General features: G+C 44.5%; 1 protein-coding gene across 1 annotated transcript in view; it reads right to left on the reverse strand.

Moving 5' to 3' along the window:
• Nucleotides 1-21300, reverse strand: part of KDM4B (lysine demethylase 4B) — a 302619-nt gene that overhangs the window by 167745 nt on the left and 113574 nt on the right. The window contains exon 8 of the mRNA XM_086947052.1: nt 20253-20390. Within this exon, the coding sequence (XP_086803178.1) occupies nt 20253-20390 (138 nt within the window). The remainder of the gene's footprint in view (nt 1-20252; nt 20391-21300) is intronic.

Consider the following 21300-nt stretch of genomic DNA (forward strand, 5'->3'; position numbering starts at 1 on the left):
GCAGCAGGGTCTCCCCTAGCGGTGGTCGCTTGTATCCGTTGCAGCATACTGAAATAGTGTTTTAAGGATAGTGTATTGTAGACCATGTTGCTGCCTTGCATATGTCCTCTAGTGGTAGGTTTCCTTAGAAAGCCATAGAGGCTCCTAGTTTGCGAGAGGAGTGTGCTCTAGGAGGAACTGTTAGTGTACGTTTAGCTTTTGGAAAGCATATTTGAATACACTTCACAATCCATCTGGCAATTCCTCCTTTAGAGATGGGATTGCCTTTGTGTGGGTGAGAGAAAGATACAAATAGTTGTTTTGGCTTTCTGAAGGATTTAGTCCTGTCTGTGTAGTATAGTAGAGCTCTTCTAACATCTAAGGTGTGTAAAACCCTTTCTGCAACAGAGTCCGGTTTTTGAAAAAACACTGGTAACTCTACTGATTGGTTTAGGTGAAAAGAAGTAATCACTTTTGGCAGGAATTTAGGATTGGGTCTAAGAACCACTTTGTTAAGATGTATTTGATAAAATGGTTCTTCTATTGTGAATGCTTGTATTTCACTAACTCTTCTGAGAGAGGTGATGGCAACAAGGAAGGCAGTTTTCCATGTTAGAAATTGCAGTTCACACTTATGTAAAGGCTCAAAAGGGGGGCCCATGAGTCTTGTAAGGACCACATTTAGGTTCCATACTGGAGCAGGTGGTAACCTAGGTGGGATTATTCGTTTTAATCCTTCCATAAATGCTTTTATTGCAGGTACTCTAAAGAGAGATAAATGTTGTCTATTTTGTAAATAGGCTGCAATTGCTGCTAGATGCAGGCGTATGGAAGAATAAGCCAAAATGGACCTTTGTAGGTGTAGAAGGTAGCAAATGATATTTAGGATGGAACCATCCAGTGGATCAATGTGATTGTTGTTACAGTATATTGCAAATAGTTTCCACTTAGCAGCATAACATGCTCTGGTAGTGGGTTTTCTAGCTTCTTTAATGATATTCATACAGTCTGGTGGTAAGTTTAAGTAACCAAACTCTATGACTTCAGGAGCCAGATCGCCAAATTCAGTTGGCTTGGTTCTGGGTGCCTTATTTCTCCATGGTTCTGTGTTAACAGGGATGGCGTGAGCCGTAATTTCTGATGTGGAACCAGTGAGAGATCCAGTAGCGTGGTGAACCAAGGCTGATGTGCCCAAGTGGGGGCCACTAGTATTAGTTTGAGAGACTGTTGTCTGAGCTTGCGCACTACTGGTGGAATGAGTGGGAGAGGCGGAAAAGCGTACGCAAATCTGCCTGACCAGTTCATCCATATTACATTCCCCTCCGACCGTGGGTGTGGGAACCTGGCAGCAAAGGTTGGGCATTTTGCATTCTCGTGGGTGGCAAACAGGTCTATCTGTGGATGCCCCCACATTTGAAAGAATGGTTGTAGAACTTGTGGGTGTATCTCCCATTCGTGAAACTGTTGTGACGGACGACTCAACAGGTCTGCTATCGGATTATGAATTCCTGGAAAGTGTTCTACTGTCAGGTGTATGTTTTGAGGAATGGCCCATCTCCAAATGGCTGTCATATTGTCCGTCCGGACTAGGACAGCTTTGTTTTGTATTTGTACTTGAAAAGTTTTGAGTGCTAGGAAAATTGCTAGCAACTCCAAATGGTTGATGTGGAACTGTTTGTTGATTGTTCCACTGCCCTTGTGTGGTATAATTAGGGCTCCCGGTTTTCCGTTTTTACGGATTTTTTACATATAAATACAGACGGAAAACAAGTTTTCCTTTATCTGTATTTATATATAAAAACCGGTAAATACTAGTGGGTTAAGAGGTGTCAGCCCGTGCTGAGACAGATTCCCAAGCACACACAGAGCAGCCAGCCGCACCCGAGCATTTCACAAGTCTATAAAAGATCATTTACTTCTTGATGAGTGCCGTTGTTCTTTCACCCCTTCTAAGAGGCCCTGCCGGAGTCCGATTAGGAGCCTCTATTCACACCATTGTTGCGAGACTGAACAAACGCAGCTCGCTCCGGGGAGTATTTTGGAGGGAGGGCGTTAAACCCAGGGGCACCATGAACACCCTGATGTTTGTGGCGTTGAAAGCCTGAGACAGCTACTTGGACTAAGGCGAGCTGCGTTCTAAAAAACAAAAAAAAAGGAATGATCCTTTTCTGTTTCTTCCGCTCATCATCTAGTTTATGCCTGGAAATGTAGGCTGAATTAGAAAATGCACAGGTGATTGCAGCGGGTAAAGGGGGCCGACCACGGGCAGTCTGCCTGGCACCATTGCAGTCCCCGACGGCAGTCACGCTGTCTCCCTGCCCATACATAACTATCTCACATACGCTGCTTGCCCTTGATAAGACACAGCTTCAGAGTCCGAGGGCTCATTCGTCATATTATATTTACAATGCAACCTCTTTCTTATTAGAATCAAGCCTATTCCAAATTAGTGACCATCGATAGTTGCAGAGTCTGTTTTCGACACAATAGTGTCATCTATAGCGGCTGCACCTCTCGTGCATGCCACAAACTGACGCATCTTGGACATACCGTCTGACATTTAAACAGTTAGTTCTGTGGCCGGCAGACACAGAACACAGGATTCTGCTGCCTGTCTCCGTGGATTAGGTCATTTAAGACACATGTCTGTCCGGCTAGTTTGAGCCACTATCTGCACAATTAATCATTACTAAGGCAAATTCTTTCTTCTTTTTATTTACTTCAGCTTCCTTGCGTGGGTAATGATTAATGCGTGCCTTTCGCTTTGCCTAGTGATCAACAGGCAACAATTCCCAATCTACATTTTCAAGATATGTGCCGCCTATGTGACAAGATCACATTAATGAGTTATAACATGGTTAGAAATAACCTATAATGACTGTTTGAAAACACATGGTAGCACCATTACAGTTTTTCCCCCCTGTTTTTTCACAGTCTTTGATTTATTCCTGAATCATCTGACATAAGAAGGTGGCATTTGTGCTCCTGTGACAGTAGGTCACTATAGTCTATGACTAATTGTGCACGATGTACAAAGCGCTCTACAATTAATTGCAGCAGTTGTACAGCTGAATCAATTTCAGGTACAACATTTTCCTATTTGTCTTGTCATGATTAGTTTATGGCAACTTGGGTAGAAACTGATTATTTATTAGATTTCCTTTTCCAGCCTAGGGTTGACTGACTTCATTTCAGTCGATGAAATGTCACCCATAGTTGCACTGAAATTATGAAATTGTCACACATAGCAGTCTGAAACCTTGGCAGCTATGTAAACGTGGCAGTCAGACAACAAGATCACACATGGCATGTGCCATACTAAGCAGCACCTCGTCCACAGGCAATAAGACCAACCTCCAGCTGGGGCAGCAGATAGCATAACATACAGGCATCAGCATTGTAATAGATGCGTTGTTGTTAAACTCAATGGCTTGTATCGACGTCACACAGATGAAAGGCTTAGTGGACCAGTCAGAATAGGAATCTTTTAATAGCAGTGTGAACATAGATTTCAGCAGATTTCAGCAGCCAGCGCTTAACCGTATGAGCTATTTCAGCAGCAAGGACGTCAGGGAATCAGAGGGTATTTGAAGAATGTATTATCCTTGGCAGCAGATATCTGCACGGTAGCCGAAGAATGCAGCCATTTTTCACCACAACGTTCTCAATCCCCAGAACGGGCTGGGCAGGATTGAAAGTGAAAAAGATCACACCTGGCTATGTCCTTCTGACTGCATCTGTCATCCACAGTTCAAAACCACACCTGGCCAGACTACGATTCTGTCACTTCACTTGCAGTCCAGCTATTTACTGCAACATATAACGTCGATGGAATACAAGCACTGGCAAAGTCAATAGGTCTGACTCTGGCAAACTGGTGCAACAGATTTTTATTTTTTAATACAAATATATCCACAAAACTAAAACTCAATTCTCTCCCTGTGTAGTTAGAGAAAAGAAATGTAAGCATTTGGCTTGTGATAGCACTTTTGAGCATATTTGGGACATTCTGCAAATGGCAAAGTTTTCAGATGAATGTATAGTGTTGACCAATAACAACCGAGCGCATGTGTGCAGAGTCACTTTAAATAAATAAATGTGGAAAAATACTAGCTGTACCGTCGTATTTTTCTTGTGGCAAAAATAAATGTGTATAAATACAGAAAAAATGTCCCAAAAATAAATATGGATAAATACAGACGGAAATGGCAAAAAAATAAATACCATAAAACCAGGAGCCCTAGGTATAATGCAAGATATGGGCTAACCATCCTGTGAGGGATGCATCTGTCGTGAGCACTATTTGTGGAACAGGGTCTAGGAACGGTCGTCCCTTTGTCAAGTTTTTGGTCTTCCACCATTGCAGAGAGCGATATGTATGGCTGTCTACCAACACCAGGTCTGTGAGCTGACCTTGAGCCTGATTCCATTGTTGTGCTAGACATTCTTGTAGTGGGCGCATTTGTAGTCTTGCGTGAGGAACTATGAAAATGCAAGACGCCATCATGCCTATTAGTTTCATAAACACTCTGGCTTAGAGAGAGTGTTGGCATTGAAAAAGGGAGACTAAGTTCTGAATACTTTGAATCCTGGCTTGACTGGGATACGCTAGAGCTGCAGATGTGTTTAAGGCAGCTCCTAGATATTGATGAACGTGCGAAGGCTCTAGGTGCGACTTGATGTAGTTTATTGTAAACTACAAGTCGTGCAATGTTTGAATTGTTTGTTTTATGTGTTGTATACACTGGTTGAACGATCTTGCTTTTATGAGCCAGTCGTCGAGGTAAGGAAAGACATGTATTTGTTGTCTTCGGAGATGTGCTGCTACTACTGCTAAGCACTTTGTAAACACTCGTGGTGCTGTTGTAACCCCGAATGGAAGGACTTTGAACTGATAGTGTTGTCATTGTATGACAAACCTTAGATCCTTCCTGTGCGCAGGATGTATAGGAATGTGAAAGTAGGCGTCCTTTAGGTCTAGTGTGGAAGAAAATCTCCCTGTTGTAGTAATGGGAGTACTTGATGTAAAGTTATCATGTGAAAATGATCCGATTGTATGTAGTGGTTGAGGGGCCGGAGGTCGAGAATTGGTCTTAATCTCCCGTCCTTTTTGGGAATTAGGAAGTACAGTGAGTAAACTCCTGTTCCTTGTTCCTCTGAAGGAAGTACTTGAATAGCATCTTTATGTAGAAGTGCTAGACCTTCCTATTGAAGCAGGGTTATATGGTCTGTGGACATTGGACGCTGCCTGGGTGGTATGTTTGGGGGGGTTGCTGTGAGTTCTAGGCAGTAACCATGTTGGATAATTTGTCTTACCCACCTGCCTGTTGTGATGGAGTTCCAGACAGGTAGGAACTGTGAACGTCTGCCCCCCACAGGAGTGGAATGCTGTAGGGGAGGCAGAGGGAGTCACTGTTTGGGAGTGGAAGAGGAGCGGTTGTTGTTATTACCTCTGCCTCTTCCCTTGTTGTTGTTGCCTCTGTATCCTCCTCTAAAGTATCCTTTATTAGAGGAGGTTTGTGTGATCATTTTAAAAGATGTGGTCTCTGTGCCGGTTTGCTTTGAGCCTCCTCTATATAAGGAGCGGCGTCGGTGTCTTTTTTCATCTTCTCTAGTGTGTGGTCTACCTCCGGCCCAAAGAACTGGTTTTGATTAAAGGGCTGGTTCAGGATGGTAGCTTGTACCTCTGGTTTAAAACCTGAAATGCGTAACCATGCATGACGTCGGAGAATCACACTAGTGTTTACTGCTCTGGATGCTGTGTCAGCTACATCTAGTGCGCATTTAATTGAGGCATTAAATATTAGTTTGCCTTCCTGTAAGAGCTCTGCTGCCTGATGTTTGTATTGATCAGGGAGATGTTCCATTAACTTTTCTAGTTGGTCGTAGTGAGCCCTGTCATAGCATGAAAGTAATGCTTGTGTGTTTGCTATGCGCAATATGTTTGCTGCTTGTGAAGCAATCCCTTTTTCCCCGACGCATCAATAATTTTTGATTCCTTGTCAGGCGGGGGCGTGTCACCAGAAGTTTGGGAGTTTGCTCTTTACGTGCATTTGACACTACCAAAGAGTCTAGCGGCCGATGTCCCTTAATATAGACCGGATAAGCTGGTGCTGGTCTATACTTTTTTTCTACTCTGGGATTTAGCACCCTACATCTTACTGGATCTTTAAAAATGGCAGGATCATGTTTAATAACCGCTTTAATCATAGGCAGTATTTGAGTAGACCTTTGTGACTGCTCAAGTGTCTAGTAAGAAATCCTCAATGGTATCAGAGTGCATCAACAGCCCATGGTAAAGAGCAGCTCGGTTTAATAAATGATTAAACCTAATACTATCTTTTGTAGGGGAAGGTTTTGTTGGGTAACATTGAGGCTCAGGGATGTCTGGTGTAAAACCGTATGCCTCATCCTCCTTGGGATATAGGGGGTTGACATCCTCATCTAAAGGGCATGTTACGTCATTGCCCCCACCTAAATCATACTCTTCTTCAGTGTGGTGTGATGATGCAGGAGATTGAACTGGAGAAGTTATAGGTTCAATGTAAGGGTTAGGAGAGGAAGAAGGTGAAGGAGAGGAAGGGTGCATTGGAGAAGTTGCACAGTCCTTTTTGGCAGGAACCACAGGTGGAAGTGGTGTGTCTGCTGGTCTTTTGTTATAGGGAATTGCTTCTGGTCTTTTTTATATGGAATTGCTTCCACATGCCCAGTTTTTGGATTAATATAGACCTTTTTCTGTTTAGGATCTGGTTTAAACAGTTCTTCTTGTTCCCTAATCTTCTTTGGAGTAGATTTTTTCGGTGCAAATAGAGGAGCCGAAGATGGTCTAGGCTTGTCTGTATCATGCCTTGGAGATTTTGGTACAGATATTGTAGATTTCGGTGTTGACAGGTTTTGTTGGTCCTGCGGCGCCGGAATCTGTTTTCCCTTATTTATTTTTGGAACCGGAGGGTTTTGGAGTCTAAGCTTTCGGGTCCGGTACGGTTCTTGGCTTCGGCACCGAATTGTCTTTTGGTTCAGGTGCCGAAGGGTCTTTGTCTTTTTGCAGCGAAGGACGTTTTGGCTTCGGTGTCGAAGAAGCCTTCGGTGTCGAAGGATGTTTCAGTGCTTTTTTCGGCGCCGAGGCACCGGAAGGCGTAGTCTTTTTCCTCGGAGCCGAGCCCGAAGGCGTCTGAGGGTAAATTTCGGTCTCGACTGGGCCCCATGGGCGGAGTGCCGACCGCTGCCTTTGTCTTGGGTACTGTCTGTTGTGCGGGGGCAGTAGTACTCACAGGTTGTTGAGATGGAATCGAATCGTCTGAGTCTTCTGCCCCCCGATATGATCTGGAGATCAGGCGAGTCTTCCTCGGCGACGAGTGGAGCCTAGTCTTCGGAGATATCTTCGATTGGATCTTCGTCCTCGGAGAAGTCTTCTTCGACGATCTCCTCTCCAAAGATGGCCTCCGGTGCTGGCGCTGATCTCCTCATTTCGTGTCGACAGGCCCTCCGATCCCGAATAGTTTTCTTCGATCGGAAGGAGGCACAGGCTGCGCAGGTCGACTCGTCGTGTTCTGGCGAGAGACAGAGGTTGCAAACCTCGTGATGGTCGCTATGAGGGAATTTTGCTCGACATACCGGGCATCTCTTGAATGGCGTTCTGTCCATGAGGCATAAGCTTTACGGCGCCGATAGGCCCAACGGCCCGCGTCACCGCACCGGAATGGAGCTGGTGATGTCGAAAAGTCTATTCGATGTCGAAATAAGTATCTAAAGTTTCTCGCGGAAAACTTTCATCCGAACCCAGTGGCGGAAAAAAACAATCTGAGGATGGAGTCGATGACCATGCGCAGTATTGTCCAAGGGAGGAGTAACCTATCTCGTGACTACAAAGACTTCTTCCAAGAAGACGACAACCTGCAATCATCCGAGCCCAACACCAGGTGGCGATCTATTGCAAAGTGTAGGATCTGCAGCTCATATGCCTGGAAAAAAAATATTATATTATATATATATATATATATATATATATATATATATACATATATATATATATATACATATATATATATATATATATATATATATATATATATATATATATATATACACACACACACACACACACACACAAACACATATCCTCTGGGGCCTGTAAGCACTTGGATACCCTATTGGGTGATAACCCACAACACACACACGCCCAGCAGAACATTACCAGAGTGGGCCATGACAGATAAAAACATATGGTCACAACTACTGCTTCACAAAACAGAATTTTGTCACACCACTCTACATACTAAACCTTGCATGCATCCATGCACTAACATAGGCCTGAGCTCACTGTCAAATAATCGACAGGCTTAGGCACTGTCACACTCACTAGAAAAGCACCAGATTGGGGCAAAAAAATAAATAACAGGATACCAGATATTCACAATTCGGCACTCAGGATAGGGGAAAAATTGTACTCTGTGCAGGGGACATTCACATCCAAATATGATGTATTGGTCTATGTTGTCGTTGAGGATATTGAACTTGACATTTATTTCTTGCCCTTACTTGTTGAAGATGTCAAAGAAAAAAAGAGGACCTTCTTGAGGAAGGAGGTGGTAGCAAGTTAGTAGAACAAGACTAGACTTCAGGTCACTAAGTGGCCCAGACCTCGCCCAGTCTTGGACGACTAGTGTAACTTGGGCTCAGTGTTGCTTGATCTTTTTCAGCACTCTAGGCATTAGAGGTAGGGGAGGAAAGACATAAATGAGTCCTGAGCTGCAGTTGCGACAAGGCATCGCAGGGGGAGTACTGCCTTGGGAACTCCAGAGCCCAAATTCTAGACATACAGAGTTCTCAGCAGTGGCTTGTGGATCTAAACCAGAGTGGTCTCCAATGCCAGAAGGTGCCCTGTGTCACCTGCTAGTGCAGCTACCATTTGTGATGGTAATGGCGGCTGAATTAATCTTCCCTGGAGTTTAAAGAACCTGTCTGGTTCTGGGAAATTAGTGAAATGCCCCGAACATTCAGCCATTTACAGAGAAGTAAAGCCTCCTAGCATAGGACCCACAACCTTAATCTGCAGTTTACTGCAATACCGCATGGCAGTATTTTAATCAGAGAGAACCTGCACACATTCCCCCTTGATGGTCAGGAAGAACGCTCTCAATGGCAAGCAAATCACTTGATGTGAAAATTAGTTTCTGCCCGAGACCAAAGTCCTCTGATTTCGACTTCTCAAAGGTGGTCTCCCAACGCAGCAACACTGCATTTGTCACAACTGTTAACTCTGAGAGGGGTCTGCAGCTGGTCTAATTGCAGTCAAGTAGTCACCACTACAGGTTTTTCTTAGTCTCCTCCAAAACCTGGATGGACCTGTAGGTCTCTTTGGTGCAGTCTACAGAGACTTCAGATCCAATTTCTGAGCCTGCATGGGCCTTCTGGTATGGTCTACCAGCAGGATGCAGGAGGCCAAAAGACCCAGAAGCCTTAAAGCCACTCTCAACAACCGAAGTTCAAGGTTGAAACATCAGGATCGAAGCCCAAGGCAGTAGGAATTTGGGCCATTGTCAGTAGTTTGGAATTGTCCTTCCGGATTAAGAAGTTTATAATGTGCAGATAAAGGCTTGAGTGGCGACCTCCATCTTTTTCAACACCACAAAATTGTGAGAGTAACAGCCAGTCCCAATCTCTGATGCCGTATCCTTTCCATGGCCACCTTGACTAAGAGCACAAATTCTAGGTGAAATACAGACAAGTAGTCATCTGAGAGGTGTTGCGATGTAGGTGGCTTTTCCAGGTTGAGCACCTCAGTATGGTCATTAATTTTTCCCTCTGTTTTGGGCAGGGTAAGAGCAAAACTTATGCTGGCCTCCTAATCACTGTGGTGAAGGAGGCGGACTCTTCTGTTCCAATAGCTGAGTTAGGGGAGGAAAGGTCAAGGTCTGGAGAGGTGTCCAGTCTACTGGCATCCTGCAAGTCAAAAAGTATGTTTTCTTTGTGATAAGGTTCATCATTAGTATGAGACTAAGAGGTTTCCGGGTTCGATTAAGGAGGCATGGCTTTTGTGACTTCAGGAGGGGTGAGTCTGATAAAAATGATTGGCACCGGTTCAGACATCTTGATGTTGGGGCCAGCAACAAGACCTGGCATCTGATATTTCACCAGTGCCAGAACCAACACAGTTGGGCTCAGAGATGGGGTCGGCCTCGAAGCGAGGTAGAGTGGCGCAGTCAGCATCAGGGATGGATCCGCCAGCGGCATCTCAGATCCTTAGGTCCCAAAGGCATGCCAGAGGGATATGGTGGAGTTCTAAATATTGTGTACACAGCCTTTTTAAATTTGTGAAGTTGTAGAGGGGTCACCAATGGCCCAGAGATGTCGAGGCGCAATGGAATCAAATGCGGAATCAGTTCAGAGGGACGGAAACTTCTCCTTTGGATTGGAGGTGCACAGGATGCCATGCAACTGAATGGCGGGATGAGGGGGACCCACGCTTCCAACTTCATGGATTTCTTCAACTTACCTGAACATATGGACTTTGAAGACAAACGGTCAAGAAAAAGCCATACAGAGTGACCATGCCTTTGATGGATTGATTTGAGATTTGTAAAGCACACATATACTCCGCAGAGTGTCCCCGTGCTCCCTTCAAGGTTACTTTCACAAGCGAACAGTAGAACTACTCCTGTAGGAACATCCAGGTTTTTAGTTTTTCCTTAAAGATCAATGTCTCTGCTGTAGTACGTAACTCCATAGAAAGTTTATTCCAGGCTACCAAGCAGAGATAAGATTAAGATCTGCTCCAACTCTCGCTTGACAGATCTTAGGGAGTCTGGCCAACCAGCCGGTAGAAGAACGGTGACTTCTAGAACGGGCATATTCTTTAATCCTTTCCCCCCAGAGATAGCCTGCCCCCGTGGAATGCAGTGCTTTGTGGTCAAGGACTAGTGTTTGGAAAAGAATGTGTGAGGAGAGATTAAGGGAGTTAGGGCTGCCGATTCTGGACCACTTGCAGTCTAAGGAAGGTAACCTGAGATACCCCGGTATAAGGCATTTCCATAATGTAGTCTGAACGCAGTCATAGCCTGGATTACCATTTTTTCAGCAGAATTGGAGAGCAAAGGAATCCACTTTTTCAAAGTGCGTAACATCCCAAAACAAGAGACCACCACCAATCGAATTTGAAGTTGAAAAGAGTGGGTCCTATCAAATTTGATGCCCAGATTCTAAACTGTATCTTGTTGTTGGCCAGAGAGTGGGGTGTTCTTTGTCTAAAAGGTCTGCCATAAGTCTGGCGAGATAGAGCCGAAAAAGAATATTTCGGTCTTTGACATTACATTTCAATTGATTTGCAGTACTCCAATGAAACACTGATGAGATTTTTTTTTTTTTTTTTACCAGCCTCACCAGTAATCTCTTCTCCCTTTCCACAGGTAAACAATAGCTGGGTGTCGTCAGCATACAAGATTACTTTAGCCTCTAAGCCAGAGGTACTCATAGTACGGCCCGCGGGCCTACGGCGGCCCGGCAAGCCTTCTGTGGCGGCTCGCGGACCTTGAGACATTGTACCCAGGTTTAAAAAAAAAAATGTTTTAAAGAGGGTCTGCAAACACTGCCGGTTGCAGAGAAACTCTGCTGCTCTGTGGGGCCGGGCGATTCATTCCTGGAGGCAAGAGTGGAGCTGCAGGGGCGCTAAGAGGAGGTGAAATACAGCAAAGCCCCATTCACATGCAAATGGTCTTTTTAAAGACCTGTGAAGTGTTCGGGTGGGGCTGTGTGTCTGTGCGCGCTGGGGAAGCTGTCTCAGCCCGGTGACAGACAGGTATGCGAGGCGCCCCTTGAGCAGGGCGTCCAGTCTATATGTATAGCATTGTTGTAGGTATATTGGGGAGGAAGGGGTCTTTTCTTTTAAATGGGGCTCAGCTCTTTTTCTTTGCCCAGGGGGTACACGGCTTTGAGGTTACAAAAGGATGCCAGCGCCTTGAAGCACCCCATCTTCTAGTCCAGCACACTTTTTGTCAAAGTTGTTGTTTTCAGGTGTGACACTCCAGGTGGTTGCGTTGAAGTTCACGAAGACTGCAGTTCCCAGAATGCATCTGTTTGATGATTGAGAGCCCGTGCTCATCCTTGTGTTCATGTCACGGAGAGGTTATTCGTACACACCGTTTATGCTCGCGCCAGGACCGTTGTTAGCTGGATGGATACTACCTTTGTTTGCGGAATATTGTATGGGTGTTCTTGTTTGTGATGTTTTGTGCTCCAACCTCATTTTGAGGATACTTTTACTATAGCGCTTGCATACCCCTCACAGGTCCTCGGATCGCTTTATTGGTGCTCAAATATTTTGCGTGTTTTACAGCCTATTGTATGTGAGAATTATTTTGAGTATTTATGAAATATTTTGGTGTCGTGTGGAGTTAGGAGATGTACACAATCAGGAGAGTGGGAGACGCTTTATTTCTAAGGGGTGGTGGGGGGCAAAGACTGCCTTGGAAATAACCGTGCCAGGGCTCAGTCGTCAAACGATGTAAAGTAAGTCTTGTAACAATTCTCATGAAAAAATATGATAAAAACTTAAGAATGGAGCAAATGTACTTTCAACATTTCTGTGTCTCATTTAAAAAATAAATGAGAATACCCCCCAAGGACTATTGCCACTAGTTATCCAAAATGTGTCACATTGTCATGTTTTCTGTTTAAATAGCTTATATTGTCATTAAATGCGAAACTCCACTATTTAATATTAACTGTGTAATAGTGAGATCTTGTTCTGAATGACTTGACATCTCTGGTTAGTTAAAGAACATAATGTATACTGTTCCTTACTATGCTCTTGTAACTGATGTAACTTCTAACGCAACAATCCTAAATGTAAAGCGCTCCGATACCCTCTTGGGTCAAGTTCGCGCTATATAAAACTTTTTTTTTAAAAAGAGGGAGGAGGGAGACTGAGTGAGTGAGTGAAGGGGAGTGAGTGAGTGAGTGAAGGGGAGTGAGTGAGTGAAGGGGAGTGAGTGAGTGAGTGAAGGGGAGTGAGTGAGTGAGTGAAGGGGAGTGAGTGAAGGGGAGTGAGTGAAGGGGAGTGAGTGAGTGAAGGGGAGTGAGTGAGTGAGTGAGTGAAGGGGAGTGAGTGAGTGAAGGGGAGTGAGTGAGTGAAGGGGAGTGAGTGAGGGGGAGTGAGTGAGTGAGGGAAGGTGAGTGAGTGAGGGAAGGGGAGTGAGTGAGGGAAGGGGAGTGAGTGAGGGAAGGGGAGTGAGTGAGGGAAGGGGAGTGAGTGATGGAAGACAGGGAGGGAGAGAGAGGGAGAGAGAGGGATGGAGGCAGAGTATATATATATAGTCTGGTAGCTCAGTGGACGAAGGCGTCCGCTGCAGGGACCTGTGTTCAACCTCATGGTCACAGTTTTTTTTGTTGCTCTAGCCCAGCTCCCCCGCCCCCCCCCCCCCACCACCAGTGACCCCGCCCCCACCAGTGCGGCCCTCAGACACAAATCACAGTAAATTTGGCCCCTGAGAGAAAGTTTGTGAGTACCCATGCTCTAAGCCCACAGCAAACTGCTAAAGTCACCCAACACCACCTATTGATGCGCAAAGGAACTGCTATTAAAAAAAATATCCAAATTTAGTCTGCACTTGGAAAAATTCATAAGGTGAGGAATCAGATTAGAAGTCTCGATCAGAAGGCTTGTTACTTCACCCATGTGTTCCAAACGGACACGCTTATAATCTACTGCTTTCATGTTGATTTCCGTGAAGGGAAAATCAACATGCTCTTTGGATATATCGAAGTACAGCCGAAGAGTCATCTTCAGCCACGTCGAACTATACTGTCCATAACAGCTCCTGCTACTATTCCCGTACTGTACTCGGTTCCAAGTGTCATTTCCCTTTAGTTTTTTCTTTTGATTGAAAACATCTAGGCGTATAGTTTGCTCTTTCTCCAGTGCATCTATTTTTTCTCGAGCATTCTCCTGACTATAAAGAAGGATGGCTCAGATTAGCATTACTTTGAAAGGCACGTTGTCTACAGCACGCTCCCTCTAGACAGAAGTCAGCCAGCATCCCCACTGACCGGAGAGAATGCTGGGGACTCTGTTGGAGTTTGGTTGTCCCATGAAATGGCTTCCTAATGACTTTGTTGATGAAATGCTGCTGTTTCCAGTGGATTTCCTAATGAGCTGGTTTGTTTTTAAGAACGCGTGACATGTTGGTAATTGCAAAAGAAACCGGGGGGGGTTTGTCTCTGAACATTTCGGCCTACTAGCTATAATCAGCAAGCACGACAGCAGATGGGATGCCAAGAGTTGCTTCTGTTGTACCTTTTTTTTCCCCCCCATTTTAACTTTTTGGTTTGTACTTTTGTGTCCTTTCTATATAAGAAGGGTTGTCTATCTTGTGCAGCTGTAGTAGACGGCACCAAAATTAAATTATCACAGGCTGTTGATAATCGCAAAGTGCTTTTCCATTTCTGTAGCACTAGGAACTTTGTGCTAACATGTGGCACAACTGCTATTGTATGTCACAACAGATTAGAGGCTTGAGGCCAAGGTGTCTTGAGCATGCCACTGGATGTGTCTGGGATCAGATCTCTTTTAGCACCTCCATGCCTCATGCCCGACATTTACAAACTACACCTAGTCGCTTTGGAAAGGGTTGGTGGCTGGTGTACAGTACACTTTTCTGGGGAGCCATCGTTCTGGGAAAGGTTTGGTAACATACAGTAATCCCTATCCCCGGGAGACTTCAGTGTGAAGAGTTTGTTTTCTCCTCAAGGTAGTTCTGATGAACATGTTATGTTAGACCACTCACGGCACTGTTTGATGGTGCACACTGATCTGCTGCTCATAGGAGTTGTTTTGGAGGATAAAGAATGCTGTATTTTGTATTGAGGGGTTCAGGTACACACTACCAATTATACCTGTGCTGGAGCACCACAAAGGCACTCGATGTGCCGCTTGACAACAAATACAATCTACTCTCTAGTAAGTGCTTTCTGATGCCCTGCATTGCCTTTCCAGTGGAGTGCCTGGGAGTACATTTTGTATTGTAATTGCATTTATATAGCGCTTACTACCCCTGACGAGGCGTCAAAGTGCTTTTTCGGCAGGTAGCACGGGACACACTGTCCCTGGCCTCTCCCTAGGTAACTTTCACAAGCCTGCCTGGATTTGTCTCTGTTGTCCAAGAAGCACCCAGGGGCTCCTAGTGTGCTCTACCTGTCCCCCCATGTGAGCCAACGCTGTGATCAATGTCCACTCGTGAATATGATGTGCTCAGCTTTTCTGCCTTTGCTGCTGCTCAGATGCGCTAACCGATTACTTAAGGAAAATTCACTTAGAAGCTGCTCAGTATAAATTCTTTTATAACCCCAGAGATGTGGGTGTTTCGGGAAATCTTAGCCTTGCTTGAAGCAAACGGCACAGGCACCATCTGTGCGCCACCAAATGTCTTCCAAATTATATGCGGGGCTTTTTCTTCCGTCTTCGCTCGTACATGAAATCATTACATCAACTGAGTTTACTGACAAGCTGATCTTTCCCACTGTCAGCTACTTGGTGATTCAGAAACCCATGTATCATAACAAAACAGACTGATGCTCGTGCTTCGCTTCTATACAAGAGCCAAAAGTTGGCACACTGGAGGAAGGGAGACTTGTTCTGCATCATGCCCCTATCTCAAATCCGTATTAAAGCTCACCATTCTACAAGTTTCGCATTCCGGCAGAGTGCAGGGTGTTGCTAAGTTTTCTTTAGTCTTTACATGGGTGTTCTCAACGGTGCTGTGTATAGTTGCTTCCTCGCTTTGCCTTTCAAAAAGGCCTCCTATACCTTTCTGCAACGATTGGTGCGAAGAACCTACAATTTATGTGCAAGACCCACAGTACACCTTGTTTTTTTAAGACCTCTTTGCTACTCTCTTGCCAAAGTCTACAGTTAATTAAGGCATTTATTGATCATACTTTGGAAGTGTGAGTATCTGTCAGACAGGTTTAACACAGAAAAAGAGAATTGCTCTCCGACATGTTTTAAAATCCTCCTTGGCCGCCTGCATCTATATGGGTCCTCTTGTTGGTCTGAAAAATGACCCTTCAATTAGACCCATTACAAGTCACAAACAAAGGGAACATTCAAACTTCAAGCTAGGTCGGTGATTTTCTCAGTTTTAACTTCTCAAAGGCGAATCTTTTGGCGAAAAGCAAGACAAATTAGTATTGCAGTACCGCACTACCACGACTTGAACACCCTGGTGTAGCTGGCTTGGAGAGCAAATCCCCATTTGAAATCACCTTGAGCTAAAAGCGAAATTCCTTTAAATTTTTTAACATTTTATTAACAGGCAAGATTTTCTGGAGTTCTTTGAGACAACATGCAAGCTGTGCTCCATTTGAGGAAGCAGACCGGAACAAAGGCAGTCAGCTGGCTGTTCGGCTATGGGACCAAATTATTCAGAATCACGTCCCTATTTAGCTTTTATCTGGAAACAGGCAGACACCCTAGGCAGACTGAGTAATGCTGCTTTTCAACAAATGGATCTGATTGGTTCTCTAGCTGGAGTTTTATTAAAGTGATTTGTAACAGAGGAAAATAATTGGCCTTCCACTGCATTTTGTCTAGAGGGAGAATACTCTCCAGGGATGCACTTTTCCTTGATTCCGCAGTCCAGTTTTCTATCTGCCTTTCTACTAATTCCCACAATTACGATGACTCTCCAATGTCCTGATTTAGTTCAGCAGGACAGGATGTTTCTAGCATACCTGAGGTAGAATGTGTGATTGCAAAAACGGGGCTTGCGCACACACAAATAGTTGTCAGAATCAAAAACTACCATCATGTGTGCATCATGCTAAGACTGGTACGTCAAGCTCACGAAAAGACAATGGGAGGATTTCCATCCATCGTTTTTTACACTGTGCCACAATCAGGAGAGGCCTGCCTTAAGCACATCAATATTGACCCTGTTCCTCATGGGAACAGTCCACCACGAACTGCCATGTGAAGCCAATTCAGAAGTGACTACAAGCCACCCCAGACCAGATTAATCCATACTAGGCTTCGCCAGTGTGGTATCGCTGGGATTCTATGGCACAGCAAGCAAGGTATCCACGTCTTAGGATACATTTTGCCACTTCAAGCAGTGACATGGAATGTGCGGATGGATTGCCTGTGGCTCTGGCCTGTAACTCAGATTCCGGGATCGGATCTAACCAGTATAGCCCGTGTTATAGAACATTACAGCCTGCTGTCATTTTTATGGAACATCTAAACCTGCGCTTCCTTTGATCAGAGGTTATAAGTTCTCTGTACAAAATCTTTCTGAATGCTCCTTTACTGGGTACAGACTGTAAATCTAAGCAGCCACATCAATAATATCTTCAATGACTGCAATACTCGCCCCTTCGTAATGGTGCAATCACAAAATTACAGCCTAGGTAATTCAGCATGCTCTTTAACACATCCTGTAGTTCCACAGTTTAGTTATCAGCCATAAGGAAGTTTAGGTTCTGTGTAAACCACATCCACATCCCCCCAGAGACAGGTCGCCCACCCCACCATGTGAGAAACTGATCCCGCGCCCCCCACTGAAATCATATTCCAACAGAGCCCCAATGCCGAATGTATTGGACGAGCTTTAAGCCCCACCACACTGCGCTTAGCAGCTGAGCATCGGCATACTGCAAAAAGGAAAAGGGCTGAAATGAAATCGTGGAACAGATCCTCATACCCTGCTCCAATTCCCTTGCACCCAAGCCGCTCCCCTTCCCCCACTTCACTTCACTCCCCAACCTGTTCCCCTCCCCCCCACCCTTTCACATGTGCTTCTTTTGTCATGAACCTGTCAACATCACAGTTAACAGTTCACTGTTGTATTATATCAGCATTTGAATCCCTGTTTTATATCTCCATTGTACTAATAAAAAAGTATGGAAAAAAACACATCAGGGATTAGAAATAGAACTGTTGGCCAGGGATCATGCACACATTCCAAGATGCTCATGTACCTCACTTGCCTTGAACTTACAAACCATCAGACTACAATACTGTCAAAGTCACAGACAATGACCCTGTACTAGTCCACATTTTGCTAACAATTCTAGGTCAAATGTAGGATTGGAACAAGTATGCTTAGTGTACTCCACAGTTTAGTTCACATACCCGTAACACATTTAACAGTAAATATAGTCTAAGAAGCTATACCTGCTACGCACCTGAAATAGCAAATCTCCAGCATGGTCATTCCCACCCTCTCATCCCCGCGTGAATGACCCAGCTATTCAGTTAGAATCCCCTTAGTAACAAAAGGTTAAATCACTTACAAATTACTTGCCGTTTCTCAACTAATATCCATCTAATCAGCATTCTGGTAAGAGGAGTTTATTCCAAACCAACTACAGCTCCACTCCGTGGCGCAATGCAACATATTTGTCACGTTAGGTGACAAATAAAACGTATTCAGTTCACATGATACCTTTCGGTTATGGAGGCTTGCGTGTACTGCCCATCTTCTTAGCAGGATTTAACTAGGTGGGGCAACATACAACAACCCATTACACAGAACATGCCCCTTACATCCAATTCCTGGATTTCCCTCTCGGGCGATTAGCTGCACTTTAGAAAGCGGCCAGGTTGAATTCATCTCAAATATACAAACAGCCCTTTTGCTCAAGGAAAAATGAACTGAGTGGTTTGGCTGCAAGTGCAGTCACTACAAGATCCAGGCTGCCCTAAAGTGGAAGTTATTTTTTTCCTTTTGAAGGCTAGCTTAAAAAAATATATAAAAACTACCATTTGTTATATTTGTTTTACAATTGGTTATTTAAGACAAAAAAAGCCTTAAAGCGAGAAGAGATGTTTGGTATATCTTTTAAATAGGTTTTTAGTATTGAAAAGGTTTTACCTGATCACACGTACAAGCGGATATATATTTAATATTCAAGTATCAATGAAGGTCCGGTCATGGAAAAACAAGTTCTTCAACAACCCAGTTTTTTAACGTTCATAGAATAGAGACATATTGAACAATATCTTTCTTTTGGAGTCTACGGCTACAGCTTCAGGCGTGCTATTATTTCAATAATCATAAGTGTGGGGGTTCAGGTTGCAGATGATCACATAACTTACCCTAAGCCAGGATTCGAATTCTGCATACCTGCTAGCCAACATAAGGCTTACAAGTGATCACAAACGAGTCCTGATGAATAATGAAGCACAAAAGGATGCTTCCAGTAAAAGCATTTATGCTCGCTTTTAGCAACATCTTCACGTCTTTTCGACGCTCCCACAATATATCCTTACCCCTTGTGTTTGCAGAGTACTCCTCCGCCTGCTTGTTCAGTAATTTCACGCTAGAACGCCCCAGAGCGCGAGCATGGTGGCTCAATCTCAAACTGCACTTCCTAAATGTCACTTGCTTGTGAACACATGAATGAATACCAAATTGCATTTAATATTCAACCTCTGCTTGTGTTTAATTGCGAGAAAATTGTTAAAAATAAAGCGACGGCTAAAGCCACTTCAGCTGGAAGATTAACACCCATCACATGAAATGGCCCTACTGCTCTCTCCAAAGCTGCAGTATGAGAAAAGAGGACACTTCTGCAAGCAACACCACTGCTCCAGCAAGCTCGCACCACGGAACACCCCAGTGCCACCAATAACGCCTACTCATTCACCACCCCCAATAACAAGCCACAACTACACCACAGTCATTACCATGCTTTCACCTCAATGGTGCACTGCCCATCTTCCACATAAGGGAAGTACGTGCTGCCCCTTCATAACTGCGGAGAATTCTACACCCAACCTTGATCAGCACTACAATTTGTAACCCGTGCTGTGCCTCCAGCACTGCGATGAGCCTACAATTTCCTCTTTAGAATGATAGCATAGATGACCCTTCCAGCAGTACACACTTTGTAGCAGTCCGAAGCAGAGACACCACACAAATTCCATTTTGAGATCCCCTCCCACTGCCTGCATCCTACTTATTAAGACACAACGCTAAGGCATACTATAACAAGGCCCACGCACTAGCATTCAAGGTATCCCATTTACTCAAGTTCAATTTTTGACTTTACCGTAACAGTACAAATCCCAGTTTTCAGAGCCCACAACATTGTTCCTGTGTATAGTCTAGAAGACTTCTGCAATGCAGAGCCTGTGAACCATCAACACATTGCCTAACCTAGCAGGACACCCTGCAAATTTTGCCAACTGTACATCTCAACAAGTTAGAATGGCTGTGCCTAAAATGCACATCCCTTTTAGTTAATTTTGCATTTCTACTGTCACTAAAACCACTCACCTGGGTGGCCATTTTGCCATAATCAATCCATCGCAGCGTGGCAAAGTTTGTAGATTCTGCACAGTTGAAGCCATGGTTAAATCCTGCATGATAGCCATAAGGAAAGGTGATCATAAACTCACCAGCTTCCTGAGTAACCTGATGGAACAAAAACAGACTGGTTAACCAACTTAGAAACCACTGCTAGCAAGGGGCAACCTCGGACATCTGTAGCATACTGTCAAAAACTTTTAATAGTGAAAAACACCAGTGACGCATATCTAGCCAGGGCCCATTATGGTTGTGCTGTCTGTGCACTAAATTCTGCAAGCCCAGTTTTCAATGAAGCAGTAGAGGTAAGACCTATTGTGTATGATGAGGAGGGGCAACCAATAAGAGCTGCAAGACTGTCCAAGATACCCTGCTGCAGCTACCAAGTTCAGATCGGATGTCTCTTCAGTACTGCATCAGACACAATAATAGGAGCTTGCCAATCACCAGGCCTATACGCGGGGGCTGGGAAAATCCAGCAAGCTATCACCAGTGCACAAAATAATGGGCTGATGAGACAGACCGGAACTACTAAATTTTTAAGCAGAAGCAGAGCTTTAACAAACAGACAAACCGTAACTGCACCTGTCGACCAGTCAAACATCCGGCAAAGCAGCACTAGGCGAACACAAACTGCTGCCGGATCACTGCTGGAGTACTAGTGCGGAAGCAACCTGCAGGGTGATGGCTGCATAGTGGGCCTACCAGCTTGTCCTTCCATGATGCAAAGTGTGGTTTCGAGCACGGGGCTTCTTTGTAACTAATAATGGGGCACTGCCGAATTTTATGAACCTTGGTATAGTTGGACACTCTAGCTAAGGAATGTTCACAACACTGTTGAGGCTTCACGTAAATGAAAATCCACCCCAAGCCTACAGTGAACAGACGCCAAACATTATACTCTACAAGCGTCTCACGATAACTATAGAAATAGGTTGGCATAGCTGAAGCCAAGAAATATACTGCACAGCAATCAAGAAAAGTAACTTAATTGTATGTCTCGCTTATTTATTTAAAT

Source organism: Lissotriton vulgaris, chromosome 12, assembly GCF_964263255.1.
Source record: "Lissotriton vulgaris chromosome 12, aLisVul1.2, whole genome shotgun sequence".
Classification (NCBI taxonomy): Eukaryota; Metazoa; Chordata; class Amphibia; order Caudata; family Salamandridae; genus Lissotriton; species Lissotriton vulgaris.